Source organism: Oncorhynchus keta, chromosome 15 (assembly GCF_023373465.1).
Source record: "Oncorhynchus keta strain PuntledgeMale-10-30-2019 chromosome 15, Oket_V2, whole genome shotgun sequence".
Classification (NCBI taxonomy): Eukaryota; Metazoa; Chordata; class Actinopteri; order Salmoniformes; family Salmonidae; genus Oncorhynchus; species Oncorhynchus keta.
In genome coordinates, this window is record NC_068435.1 from 1,902,657 (window position 1) to 1,919,191 (window position 16,535).

Below are 16,535 nucleotides of genomic sequence, written 5' to 3' on the forward strand. Positions count from 1 at the left end.
AGGCTGGGAATCTGTAAAGCTCTATGGGGTTCAAGGCTGGGAATCTGTAAAGCTCTACGGGGTTCAAGGCTGGGAATCTGTAAAGCTCTATGGGGTTCAAGGCTGGGAATCTGTAAAGCTCTATGGGGTTCAAGGCTGGGAATCTGTAAAGCTCTATGGGGTTCAAGGCTGGGAATCTGTAAAGCTCTATGTGACAACTGCTGATGTAAAAAGGGCTTTATAAAATACATGTAATTGATCTCTCTGTCTTACCGGGTTTCCTTCAGGTCCTCGGTGACCTTTGGCTCCTTTGTTCCCTGGGAGTCCTGGGGAGTCGTTCTGCAGAGGAGAGACAGGCAGAGACTTAGTAACACACAATACAGGGAGTGAAACTTTGACAAAGTGTCGTGAGAGAGGGTGAGACAGACAACTGATGAGTAATCTATATTATTATCTCTGGGGTCAAAGTTCACTCAAAACAGGTGGACTATACTGTCTACTGCCTGTCTACTGTCTACTGACTACTGTCTACTGTCTACTGACTAGTGACTACTGTCTACTGACTAGTGACTACTGTCTACTGTCTACTGTATACTGTCTACTGACTACATTTACATTTAAGTCATTTAGCAGAAGCTCTTATCCAGAGCGACTTACAAAGCATAGTGACTACTGTCTACTGCCTGACTAGTGACTAGTGTCTACTGCCTGACTAGTGACTACTGTCTACTGCCTGACTAGTGACTACTGCCTGTCTACTGTCTACTGCTTGACTACTGCCTGTCTACTGTCTACTGCCTGACTACTGTCTGACTAGTGACTACTGTCTACTGCCTGACTAGTGACTACTGCCTGTCTACTGTCTACTGCCTGACTACTGTCTACTGTCTACTGCCTGTCTACTGTCTGACTAGTGACTACTGTCTACTGCCTGACTAGTGACTAAAGTCTACTGCCTGACTACTGTCTACTGCCTGACTAGTGACTAGTGACTACTGTCTACTGCCTGACTACTGTCTACTGCCTGACTAGTGACTACTGTCTACTGCCTGACTAGTGACTACTGTCTACTGCCTGACTAGTGACTACTGTCTACTGCCTGACTACTGTCTACTGCCTGACTAGTGACTACTGTCTACTGCCTGACTAGTGACTACTGTCTACTGCCTGACTAGTGACTACTGTCTACTGCCTGACTAGTGACTACTGTCTACTGCCTGACTAGTGACTACTGTCTACTGCCTGACTAGTGACTACTGTCTACTGCCTGACTACTGTCTACTGCCTGACTAGTGACTACTGCCTGACTAGTGACTACTGTCTACTGCCTGACTAGTGACTACTGTCTACTGCCTGACTAGTGACTACTGTCTACTGTCTGACTAGTGACTACTGCCTGACTAGTGACTACTGTCTACTGCCTGACTAGTGACTACTGTCTACTGCCTGACTAGTGACTACTGCCTGACTAGTGACTACTGTCTACTGCCTGACTAGTGACTACTGTCTACTGCCTGACTACTGTCTACTGCCTGACTAGTGACTACTGCCTACTGCCTGACTAGTGACTACTGTCTACTGCCTGACTAGTGACTACTGTCTACTGCCTGACTAGTGACTACTGTCTACTGCCTGACTACTGTCTACTGCCTGACTAGTGACTACTGTCTACTGCCTGACTAGTGACTACTGTCTACTGCCTGACTAGTGACTAGTGACTACTGTCTACTGCCTGACTAGTGACTACTGTCTACTGTCTGACTAGTGACTACTGTCTACTGCCTGACTAGTGACTACTGTCTACTGCCTGACTAGTGACTACTGTCTACTGTCTGACTAGTGACTACTGTCTACTGCCTGACTAGTGACTACTGCCTGACTAGTGACTACTGTCTACTGTCTGACTAGTGACTAGTGACTACTGTCTACTGCCTGACTAGTGACTACTGCCTGACTAGTGACTACTGTCTACTGTCTGACTAGTGACTACTGTCTACTGCCTGACTAGTGACTACTGTCTACTGCCTGACTACTGTCTACTGCCTGACTAGTGACTACTGTCTACTGCCTGACTAGTGACTACTGTCTACTGCCTGACTAGTGACTACTGTCTACTGCCTGACTAGTGACTACTGTCTACTGTCTGACTAGTGACTACTGTCTACTGCCTGACTAGTGACTACTGTCTACTGCCTGACTAGTGACTACTGTCTACTGCCTGACTAGTGACTACTGTCTACTGCCTGACTAGTGACTACTGTCTACTGCCTGACTAGTGACTACTGTCTACTGTCTGACTAGTGACTAGTGACTACTGTCTACTGCCTGACTAGTGACTACTGTCTGACTAGTGACTACTGTCTACTGCCTGACTAGTGACTACTGTCTACTGCCTGACTACTGTCTACTGCCTGACTAGTGACTACTGTCTACTGCCTGACTAGTGACTACTGTCTACTGCCTGACTAGTGACTACTGTCTACTGCCTGACTAGTGACTACTGTCTACTGCCTGACTAGTGACTACTGCCTGACTAGTGACTACTGTCTACTGCCTGACTAGTGACTACTGTCTACTGCCTGACTAGTGACTACTGTCTACTGCCTGACTACTGTCTACTGCCTGACTAGTGACTACTGTCTACTGCCTGACTAGTGACTACTGTCTACTGCCTGACTAGTGACTACTGTCTACTGTCTGACTAGTGACTACTGTCTACTGCCTGACTACTGTCTACTGCCTGACTAGTGACTACTGTCTACTGCCTGACTAGTGACTAGTGACTACTGCCTGACTAGTGACTACTGTCTACTGCCTGACTAGTGACTACTGTCTACTGTCTGACTAGTGACTACTGTCTACTGCCTGACTAGTGACTACTGTCTACTGCCTGACTAGTGACTACTGTCTACTGCCTGACTAGTGACTACTGCCTGACTAGTGACTACTGTCTACTGCCTGACTAGTGACTACTGTCTACTGTCTGACTAGTGACTACTGTCTACTGCCTGACTAGTGACTACTGCCTGACTAGTGACTACTGCCTGACTAGTGACTACTGTCTACTGCCTGACTAGTGACTACTGTCTACTGCCTGACTAGTGACTACTGTCTACTGCCTGACTAGTGACTACTGTCTACTGCCTGACTAGTCACTACTGTCTACTGCCTGACTAGTGACTACTGCCTGACTAGTGTCTACTGTCTACTGCCTGACTAGTGACTACTGCCTGACTAGTGACTACTGTCTACTGTCTGACTAGTGACTAGTGACTACTGCCTGACTAGTGACTACTGCCTGACTAGTGACTACTGTCTACTGCCTGACTAGTGACTAGTGACTACTGCCTGACTAGTGACTACTGCCTGACTAGTGACTACTGACTACTGTCTACTGCCTGACTAGTGACTACTGCCTGACTAGTGACTACTGTCTACTGCCTGACTAGTGACTACTGTCTACTGCCTGACTAGTGACTACTGTCTACTGCCTGACTAGTGACTACTGTCTACTGCCTGACTAGTGACTACTGTCTACTGCCTGACTAGTGACTACTGTCTACTGCCTGACTAGTGACTACTGCCTGACTAGTGTCTACTGTCTACTGCCTGACTAGTGACTAGTGACTACTGCCTGACTAGTGACTACTGCCTGACTAGTGACTACTGTCTACTGCCTGACTAGTGACTAGTGACTACTGTCTGACTAGTGACTACTGTCTACTGCCTGACTAGTGTCTACTGCCTGACTAGTGTCTACTGCCTGACTAGTGACTACTGTCTACTGCCTGACTAGTGACTACTGTCTACTGCCTGACTAGTGACTACTGCCTGACTAGTGACTACTGTCTACTGCCTGACTAGTGACTACTGTCTACTGCCTGACTAGTGACTACTGTCTACTGCCTGACTAGTGACTACTGTCTACTGCCTGACTAGTGACTACTGCCTGACTAGTGACTACTGTCTACTGCCTGACTAGTGACTACTGCCTGACTAGTGACTACTGTCTACTGCCTGACTAGTGACTACTGCCTGACTAGTGACTACTGTCTACTGCCTGACTAGTGACTACTGTCTACTGCCTGACTAGTGACTACTGTCTACTGCCTGACTAGTGACTACTGTCTACTGCCTGACTAGTGACTACTGTCTACTGCCTGACTAGTGACTACTGTCTACTGCCTGACTAGTGACTACTGCCTGACTAGTGACTACTGTCTACTGCCTGACTAGTGACTACTGCCTGACTAGTGACTACTGTCTACTGTCTGACTAGTGACTACTGTCTACTGTCTACTGCCTGTCTACTGTCTACTGCCTGACTACTGTCTACTGCCTGTCTACTGCCTGACTACTGTCTACTGTCTACTGCCTGTCTACTGTCTACTGTCTGACTAGTGTCTACTGTCTACTGTCTGACTAGTGTCTACTGTCTACTGCCTGACTAGTGACTACTGTCTACTGCCTGACTAGTGACATCACTGGGACTATAACACATCACTGGGACTATAACACATTACTGGGACTATAACACACCACTGGGACTATAACACACCACTGGGACTATAACACATCACTGGGACTATAACACATTACTGGGACTATAACACACCACTGGGACTATAACACATCACTGGGACTATAACACATTACTGGGACTATAACACACCACTGGGACTATAACACATTACTGGGACTATAACACACCACTGGGACTATAACACACCACTGGGACTATAACACATCACTGGGACTATAACACATTACTGGGACTAGTGACATTACTGGGACTATAACACACCACTGGGACTATAACACATCACTGGGACTATAACACATTACTGGGACTATAACACACCACTGGGACTATAACACACCACTGGGACTATAACACATCACTGGGACTATAACACACCACTGGGACTATAACACACCACTGGGACTATAACACACCACTGGGACTATAACACACCACTGGGACTATAACACACCACTGGGACTATAACACACCACTGGGACTATAACACACCACTGGGACTATAACACACCACTGGGACTATAACACACCACTGGGACTACTGTCTATAACACATTACTGGGACTATAACACATTACTGGGACTATAACACACCACTGGGACTATAACACATCACTGGGACTATAACACACCACTGGGACTATAACACATCACTGGGACTATAACACATTACTGGGACTATAACACATTACTGGGACTATAACACACCACTGGGACTATAACACATTACTGGGACTATAACACACCACTGGGACTATAACACATTACTGGGACTATAACACATTACTGGGACTATAACACACCACTGGGACTATAACACACCACTGGGACTATAACACACCACTGGGACTATAACACACCACTGGGACTATAACACACCACTGGGACTATAACACACCACTGGGACTATAACACACCACTGGGACTATAACACACCACTGGGACTATAACACATTACTGGGACTATAACACACCACTGGGACTATAACACACCACTGGGACTATAACACATCACTGGGACTATAACACACCACTGGGACTATAACACACCACTGGGACTATAACACACCACTGGGACTATAACACACCACTGGGACTATAACACATTACTGGGACTATAACACATTACTGGGACTATAACACACCACTGGGACTATAACACACCACTGGGACTATAACACACCACTGGGACTATAACACACCACTGGGACTATAACACACCACTGGGACTATAACACACCACTGGGACTATAACACATTACTGGGACTATAACACATTACTGGGACTATAACACACCACTGGGACTATAACACACCACTGGGACTATAACACACCACTGGGACTATAACACATTACTGGGACTATAACACATTACTGGGACTATAACACACCACTGGGACTATAACACATTACTGGGACTATAACACATTACTGGGACTATAACACACCACTGGGACTATAACACATCACTGGGACTATAACACACCACTGGGACTATAACACACCACTGGGACTATAACACATCACTGGGACTATAACACATTACTGGGACTATAACACACCACTGGGACTATAACACATCACTGGGACTATAACACATTACTGGAACTATAACACATCACTGGGACTATAACACATCACTGGGACTATAACACACCACTGGGACTATAACACATCACTGGGACTATAACACACCACTGGGACTATAACACACCACTGGGACTATAACACATCACTGGGACTATAACACACCACTGGGACTATAACACACCACTGGGACTATAACACACCACTGGGACTATAACACATCACTGGGACTATAACACACCACTGGGACTATAACACACCACTGGGACTATAACACATCACTGGGACTATAACACACCACTGGGACTATAACACACCACTGGGACTATAACACACCACTGGGACTATAACACATCACTGGGACTATAACACACCACTGGGACTATAACACATTACTGGGACTATAACACATCACTGGGACTATAACACATCACTGGGACTATAACACACCACTGGGACTATAACACATCACTGGAACTATAACACACCACTGGGACTATAACACATCACTGGGACTATAACACACCACTGGGACTATAACACACCACTGGGACTATAACACATCACTGGGACTATAACACACCACTGGGACTATAACACACCACTGGGACTATAACACATCACTGGAACTATAACACACCACTGGGACTATAACACATCACTGGGACTATAACACACCACTGGGACTATAACACACCACTGGGACTATAACACATCACTGGGACTATAACACACCACTGGGACTATAACACACCACTGGGACTATAACACACCACTGGGACTATAACACACCACTGGGACTATAACACATCACTGGGACTATAACACACCACTGGGACTATAACACATCACTGGGACTATAACACACCACTGGGACTATAACACACCACTGGGACTATAACACACCACTGGGACTATAACACATCACTGGGACTATAACACACCACTGGGACTATAACACACCACTGGGACTATAACACATTACTGGGACTATAACACACCACTGGGACTATAACACATTACTGGGACTATAACACACCACTGGGACTATAACACATCACTGGGACTATAACACATTACTGGGACTATAACACACCACTGGGACTATAACACATCACTGGGACTATAACACATCACTGGGACTATAACACACCACTGGGACTATAACACATTACTGGGACTATAACACATCACTGGGACTATAACACACCACTGGGACTATAACACATTACTGGGACTATAACACACCACTGGGACTATAACACACCACTGGGACTATAACACACCACTGGGACTATAACACATCACTGGGACTATAACACATCACTGGGACTATAACACATTACTGGGACTATAACACATTACTGGGACTATAACACACCACTGGGACTATAACACATTACTGGGACTATAACACACCACTGGGACTATAACACACCACTGGGACTATAACACATTACTGGGACTATAACACACCACTGGGACTATAACACATTACTGGGACTATAACACATTACTGGGACTATAACACACCACTGGGACTATAACACATCACTGGGACTATAACACACCACTGGGACTATAACACATCACTGGGACTATAACACACCACTGGGACTATAACACATTACTGGGACTATAACACACCACTGGGACTATAACACACCACTTGGACTATAACACATTACTGGGACTATAACACATCACTGGGACTATAACACACCACTGGGACTATAACACACCACTGGGACTATAACACACCACTGGGACTATAACACATCACTGGGACTATAACACACCACTGGGACTATAACACACCACTGGGACTATAACACACCACTGGGACTATAACACACCACTTGGACTATAACACATTACTGGGACTATAACACATCACTGGGACTATAACACACCACTGGGACTATAACACACCACTGGGACTATAACACATCACTGGGACTATAACACACCACTGGGACTATAACACACCACTGGGACTATAACACACCACTGGGACTATAACACACCACTGGGACTATAACACACCACTGGGACTATAACACATCACTGGGACTATAACACACCACTGGGACTATAACACACCACTGGGACTATAACACATCACTGGGACTATAACACACCACTGGGACTATAACACACCACTGGGACTATAACACACCACTGGGACTATAACACACCACTGGGACTATAACACACCACTGGGACTATAACACACCACTGGGACTATAACACACCACTGGGACTATAACACATTACTGGGACTATAACACATCACTGGGACTATAACACACCACTGGGACTATAACACACCACTGGGACTATAACACACCACTGGGACTATAACACATTACTGGGACTATAACACATTACTGGGACTATAACACACCACTGGGACTATAACACACCACTGGGACTATAACACATTACTGGGACTATAACACACCACTGGGACTATAACACATTACTGGGACTATAACACATTACTGGGACTATAACACATTACTGGGACTATAACACATTACTGGGACTATAACACACCACTGGGACTATAACACACCACTGGGACTATAACACATTACTGGGACTATAACACACCACTGGGACTATAACACATTACTGGGACTATAACACATCACTGGGACTATAACACATTACTGGGACTATAACACATCACTGGGACTATAACACACCACTGGGACTATAACACACCACTGGGACTATAACACACCACTGGGACTATAACACATCACTGGGACTATAACACATTACTGGGACTATAACACATTACTGGGACTATAACACACCACTGGGACTATAACACACCACTGGGACTATAACACACCACTGGGACTATAACACATCACTGGGACTATAACACACCACTGGGACTATAACACACCACTGGGACTATAACACACCACTGGGACTATAACACACCACTGGGACTATAACACACCACTGGGACTATAACACATTACTGGGACTATAACACATCACTGGGACTATAACACATTACTGGGACTATAACACACCACTGGGACTATAACACACCACTGGGACTATAACACATCACTGGGACTATAACACATCACTGGGACTATAACACACCACTGGGACTATAACACATCACTGGGACTATAACACATTACTGGGACTATAACACACCACTGGGACTATAACACATCACTGGGACTATAACACACCACTGGGACTATAACACACCACTGGGACTATAACACATCACTGGGACTATAACACACCACTGGGACTATAACACATCACTGGGACTATAACACACCACTGGGACTATAACACACCACTGGCTGGGACTATAACACACCACTGGGACTATAACACACCACTGGGACTATAACACATCACTGGGACTATAACACACCACTGGGACTATAACACACCACTGGGACTATAACACACCACTGGGACTATAACACACCACTGGGACTATAACACACCACTGGGACTATAACAAACCACTGGGACTATAACACATTACTGGGGTTCAACAAGAGAAATGAGCTTCCCACATACTCTCCCCTCATTTCCTGGTATCCATGACAATGACACATACACAGCTGCAGCAGCTCACAGCTTTTAATACACACACACACACACACACACACACACACACACACACACTGCGTCCAGAACATAAAGTGTTACCAGCTGCAAGACTGAAAGATAGAGGAAGAGAAAAGGGAGGAAGAGAAAAGGGAGGGAGAGAAAAGGGAGGGAGAGACTGGGGAGGGAGAGAAAAGGGAGGGAGAGACTGGGGAGGGAGAGAAAAGGGAGGGAGAGACTGGGGAGGGAGAGAAAAGGGAGGGAGAGAAAAGGGAGGGAGAGACTGGAGAGGGAGAGAAAAGGGAGGGAGAGACTGGGGAGGGAGAGAAAAGGGAGGGAGAGACTGGGGAGGGAGAGAAAAGGGAGGGAGAGACTGGGGAGGGAGAGAAAAGGGAGGGAGAGAAAAGGGAGGAAGAGAAAAGGGAGGGAGAGACTGGGGAGGGAGAGAAAAGGGAGGGAGAGACTGGGGAGGGAGAGAAAAGGGAGGGAGAGACTGGGGAGGGAGAGACTGGGGAGGGAGAGAAAAGGGAGGGAGAGACTGGGGAGGGAGAGAAAAGGGAGGGAGAGACTGGGGAGGGAGAGAAAGGGAGGGAGAGACTGGGGAGGGAGAGAAAAGGGAGGGAGAGACTGGGGAGGGAGAGACTGGGGAGGGAGAGAAAAGGGAGGGAGAGACTGGGGAGGGAGAGAAACGGAGGGAGAGACTGGGGAGGAGAGACTGGGGAGGGAGAGACTGGGGAGGGAGAGAAAAGGGAGGGAGAGACTGGGGAGGGAGAGAAAAGGGAGGGAGAGACTGGGGAGGGAGAGACTGGGGAGGGAGAGAAAAGGGAGGGAGAGACTGAGGAGGGAGAGAAAAGGGAGGGAGAGACTGGGGAGAGAGAGACTGGAGAGGGAGAGAAAAGGGAGAGACTGGGGAGGGAGAGAAAAGGGAGGGAGAGACTGAGAAGGGAGAGAAAAGGGAGGGAGAGACTGAGAAGGGAGAGAAAAGGGAGGGAGAGACTGAGAAGGGAGAGAAAAAGGATGGAGAGACTGAGAAGGGAAAGAGACGGAGGGGGAGAAGAAGGAGAGGGAGAAGGAGGAGACAGATAGAGAGGGATAGGGAGACAGATATAGAGGGCTAGAGAGACAGATAGAGAGGGATAGAGAGACAGATAAAGAGGGATAGAGAGACAGATAGAGAGAGCTAGAGAGACAGATAGAGAGGGATAGAGAGACAGATAGAGAGGGATAGAGAGACAGATAGAGAGGGATAGAGAGACAGATAGAGAGGGCTAGAGAGACAGATAGAGAGGGATAGAGAGACAGATAGAGAGGGATAGAGAGACAGATAGAGAGGGATAGAGAGACAGATATAGAGACAGATAGAGAGGGATAGAGAGACAGATAGAGAGGGATAGAGAGACAGATAGAGAGGGCTAGAGAGACAGATAGAGAGGGATAGAGAGACAGATAGAGAGGATAGAGAGAGAGAGGGATAGAGAGACAGATAGAGAGGGATATAGAGACAGATAGAGAGGGATAGAGAGACAGATAGAGAGGGATAGAGAGACAGATAGAGAGGGATAGAGAGACAGATAGAGAGGGATAGACAGAGAGGGATAGAGAGACAGATAGAGAGGGATATAGAGACAGATAGAGAGGGATAGAGACAGACAGATAGAGAGGGATAGAGAGACAGATATAGAGACAGATAGAGAGGGATATAGAGACAGATAGAGAGGGATAGAGACAGATAGAGAGGGATATAGAGACAGATAGAGAGGGATAGAGAGACAGATAGAGAGGGCTAGAGAGACAGAGAGAGATAGAGAGGGATAGAGAGACAGATAGAGAGGGAGAGACAGATAGAGAGGGATAGAGAGACAGATAGAGAGGGATATAGAGACAGATAGAGAGGGATAGAGAGACAGATAGAGAGGGATAGAGAGACAGATAGAGAGGGATAGAGAGACAGATAGAGAGGGATAGAGAGACAGATAGAGAGGGATAGAGAGACAGATAGAGAGGGATAGAGAGACAGATAGAGAGGGATAGAGAGACAGATAGAGAGGGATAGAGAGACAGATAGAGAGGGCTAGAGAGACAGATAGAGAGGGATAGAGAGACAGATAGAGAGGGATAGAGAGACAGATAGAGAGGGATAGAGAGACAGATAGAGAGGGATAGAGAGACAGATAGAGAGGGATAGAGAGACAGATAGAGAGGGATAGAGAGACAGATAGAGAGGGATAGAGAGACAGATAGAGAGGGATAGAGAGACAGATAGAGAGGGATAGAGAGACAGATAGAGAGGGATAGAGAGACAGATAGAGAGGGATAGAGAGACAGATAGAGAGGGATAGAGAGACAGATAGAGAGGGATAGAGAGGGATAGAGAGACAGATAGAGAGGGATAGAGAGACAGATAGAGAGGGATAGAGAGACAGATAGAGAGGGATAGAGAGACAGATAGAGAGGGATAGAGAGACAGATAGAGAGGGATAGAGAGACAGATAGAGAGGGATAGAGAGACAGATAGAGAGGGATAGAGAGACAGATAGAGAGGGATAGAGAGACAGATAGAGAGGGATAGAGAGACAGATAGAGAGGGATAGAGAGACAGATAGAGAGGGATAGAGAGACAGATAGAGAGGGATAGAGAGACAGATAGAGAGGGATAGAGAGACAGATAGAGAGGGATAGAGAGACAGATAGAGAGGGATAGAGAGACAGATAGAGAGGGATAGAGAGACAGATAGAGAGGGCTAGAGAGACAGATAGAGAGGGATAGAGAGACAGATAGAGAGGGATAGAGAGACAGATAGAGAGGGATAGAGAGACAGATAGAGAGGGATAGAGAGACAGATAGAGAGGGATAGAGAGACAGATAGAGAGGGATAGAGAGACAGATAGAGAGGGATAGAGAGACAGATAGAGAGGGATAGAGAGACAGATAGAGAGGGATAGAGAGACAGATAGAGAGGGCTAGAGAGACAGATAGAGAGGGATAGAGAGACAGATAGAGAGGGATAGAGAGACAGATAGAGAGGGATAGAGAGACAGATAGAGAGGGATAGAGAGACAGATAGAGAGGGATAGAGAGACAGATAGAGAGGGATAGAGAGACAGATAGAGAGGGATAGAGAGACAGATAGAGAGGGATAGAGAGACAGATAGAGAGGGATAGAGAGACAGATAGAGAGGGATAGAGAGAGGGATAGAGAGACAGATAGAGAGGGATAGAGAGAGGGATAGAGAGACAGATAGAGAGGGATAGAGAGACAGATAGAGAGGGATAGAGAGACAGATAGAGAGGATAGAGAGGGCTAGAGAGACAGATAGAGAGGGATAGAGAGACAGATAGAGAGGGATAGAGAGACAGATAGAGAGGGATAGAGAGACAGATAGAGAGGGATAGAGAGACAGATAGAGAGGGATAGAGAGACAGATAGAGAGGGATAGAGAGACAGATAGAGAGGGATAGAGAGACAGATAGAGAGGGATAGAGAGACAGATAGAGAGGGATAGAGAGACAGATAGAGAGGGATAGAGAGACAGATAGAGAGGGATAGAGAGACAGATAGAGAGGGATAGAGAGACAGATAGAGAGGGATAGAGAGACAGATAGAGAGGGATAGAGAGACAGATAGAGAGGGATAGAGAGACAGATAGAGAGGGATAGAGAGACAGATAGAGAGGGATAGAGAGACAGATAGAGAGGGATAGAGAGACAGATAGAGAGGGATAGAGAGACAGATAGAGAGGGCTAGAGAGACAGATAGAGAGGGATAGAGAGACAGATAGAGAGGGATAGAGAGACAGATAGAGAGGGATAGGGATAGAGAGACAGATAGAGAGGGATAGAGAGACAGATAGAGAGGGATAGAGAGACAGATAGAGAGGGCTAGAGAGACAGATAGAGAGGGATAGAGAGACAGATAGAGAGGGATAGAGAGACAGATAGAGAGGGATAGAGAGACAGATAGAGAGGGCTAGAGAGACAGATATAGACGGTGTGACTCACGTCCAGGTATAGGGGGATAGATATAGATGGATATAGACCATGTGACTCACATCCAGGCCAGGGTTTCCAGGCTCTCCGTCATCTCCTTTGGGTCCCGGGGTTCCCTTCCCGCCCTGAAGGTCACAGGTCAGGGGTCAGAGACAGTTGTCATGGAAATCTATTGATGAATCAGACATTGGGCGAACCAGACCAAATACAACTGGCAAATCGTCATGACTCGGATAAAGAAGGACTGTATCTTAAATGGCTCTCTATTCCCTATATAGTCATGATATAGGCCTGGTCAAATGGCTCTCTATTCCCTATACCCAGATGAATACATCTACTCTAAAACCCAGATGAATACATCTACTCTAAAACCCAGATGAACCCAGATGAATACATCTACTCTAAAACCCAGATGAATACATCTACTCTAAAACCCAGATGAACCCAGATGAATAAATCTACTCTAAAACCCATATGAATACATCTACTCTAAAACCCAGATGAACCCAGAAGAATACATCTACTCTAAAACCCAGATGAACCCAGATGAATAAATCTACTCTAAAACCCAGATTAATACATCTACTCTAAAACCCAGATGAATACATCTACTCTAAAACCCAGATGAACACATCTACTCTAAAACCCAGATGAACACAGATGAATACATCTACTCTAAAACCCAGATGAACACAGATGAATACATCTACTCTAAAACCCAGATGAATACATCTACTCTAAAACCCAGATGAACCCAGATGAATACATCTACATCTACTCTAAAACCCAGATGAACCCAGATGAATACATCTTCTCTAAAACCCAGATGAACCCAGATGAATACATCTTCTCTAAAACACAGATGAACCCAGATGAATACATCTACTCTAAAACCCAGATGAATACATCTACTCTAAAACCCAGATGAACCCAGATGAATACATCTACATCTACTCTAAAACCCAGATGAACCCAGATGAATACATCTACTCTAAAACCCAGTTGAACCCAGATGAATACATCTACTCTAAAACCCAGATGAACCCAGATGAATACATCTTCTCTAAAACCCAGATGAACCCAGATGAATACATCTTCTCTAAAACCCAGATGAACCCAGATGAATACATCTTCTCTAAAACCCAGATGAACCCAGATGAATACATCTTCTCTAAAACCCAGATGAACCCAGATGAATACATCTTCTCTAAAACCCAGATGAACCCAGATGAATACATCTTCTCTAAACCCCAGATGAACCCAGATTAATACATCTACTCTAAAAGTAATTCACAGTCACAGTTATAGTAACACTAGTCATCATGACTGATTTGAGGTTAAAACTAAAAAATTGAAATGTCATGGTGTTTAAGCCTGCCATGTTTTTCACATCTAAAGTGCTCAGTAAGCTCTTCTCAATTCATCTGGCACTGAGTTGAATAGGATCCAATCCTGGCATTACATCCTGGTACTGTGGTACTGTTAATGTACTGTAGGACTACTGTTATACATCCTATACCAGGGTAGAGTAGTGTTTCCTGTGTGACCGTGGTGGTATGAGGACCAGATTGGGAATTTGGCCAGGACACCGGGGTTAACACCACCACTTATCTTATGATAAGTGACATGGGATCTTTAGTGACCACTGAGAGTCAGGCCACCCGTTTAACGTCCCATCCTGAAAGACAGCACCCTACACAGGACAATGTCCCCAGTCACTACCCTGGGATATGACTATTTAAACCTACTGGCCTTCCAACACCACTTCCAGCAGCATCTGGTCTCCCATCCAGGGACCGACCAGTACCGACCCTGTTTAGTTTCAGAGGCAAGGCAGCATTGGGATGCAGGGTGGTATGCTACTTACAAAGTTCAGTGTCTTGGGACTGTGGATAGAGTCCTTGCCTCTGAACCAGAGAGACCCAGGTTGGAGTTCTGGCTAGGCTATCGACCTAACTCGCTACGGTACTATGATAGTGTGATATAGTGTGAGAGACTGCCTTGGGGCTGATTCTGAGGTGAAAGGTGAACTCACCGGCTCTCCAATGCCCCCTCGTGGCCCGGGGTAACCCTGAGAGAGGAGAGGGATGTGTGAGACACGGCAGACGGCAGACAGCACACACACACACGCACTCACGCACACACACACGCGCACACACACACACGCACACGCACACACACACGCACACGCACACACACACACACACACACACGCACACACACACACACACACACACACACACACAAACACTACAATGAACCCAAACAACAATACCTCAGACGTAACAGTACTGTACCTGGAAACCATGGCAACCTTCAGTTCCATTTCCTGGTGCCCCATCTTCTCCCTGAAACAGAAGAAACAGACCACATCAGCCATCTCTCCATCTTATTTCATTTCCCCTCAAATGTTCTCTCTCTCGCCCTCTCACCCTGGTTCCGATCTGGCCTCTGTCTCCAGGAGCTCCTTTGATCCCTCTTGGTCCTTTGGGGCCCTGGGAAATGTAGTTTGGATAAGAGAGAGATGGGAAATGTAGTTTAGAAAAGAGAGAGATGGGAAATGTAGTTTAGATAAGAAAGATATGGGAAATGTATTTTAGATAAGAGAGAGATGGGAAATGTAGTTTAGATAAGAAAGAGTTGGGAACGGTAGTTTAGATAAGAGAGAGAAGGGAAATGTAGTTTAGACAGATAGCTAATCAGAGCGGGAACATGAGAAATGAGGTTCAGATGTTAACGGAGGAAGACTTCCTGACCACCTGACCTTTGCCATCATTTAGCCAGAAACTTTTATCAATATCAAAATATCCACCTGGTTGGAAAATAAGATGACAAAACCT

At 46.0% G+C, this 16,535-nt stretch overlaps 1 protein-coding gene across 1 annotated transcript in view; it reads right to left on the reverse strand.

The window, feature by feature from the left end:
- The window catches only part of LOC127907722 (collagen alpha-1(VI) chain-like), a 79,006-nt gene that overhangs the window by 14,075 nt on the left and 48,396 nt on the right, over positions 1-16,535 (reverse strand). The window contains exons 20-24 of the mRNA XM_052464305.1: positions 16,128-16,190; positions 15,993-16,043; positions 15,731-15,766; positions 13,758-13,820; positions 253-318 (exon numbers count right to left, since the gene is read on the reverse strand). Coding sequence (XP_052320265.1) covers positions 253-318; positions 13,758-13,820; positions 15,731-15,766; positions 15,993-16,043; positions 16,128-16,190 — 279 coding nt within the window. The remainder of the gene's footprint in view (positions 1-252; positions 319-13,757; positions 13,821-15,730; positions 15,767-15,992; positions 16,044-16,127; positions 16,191-16,535) is intronic.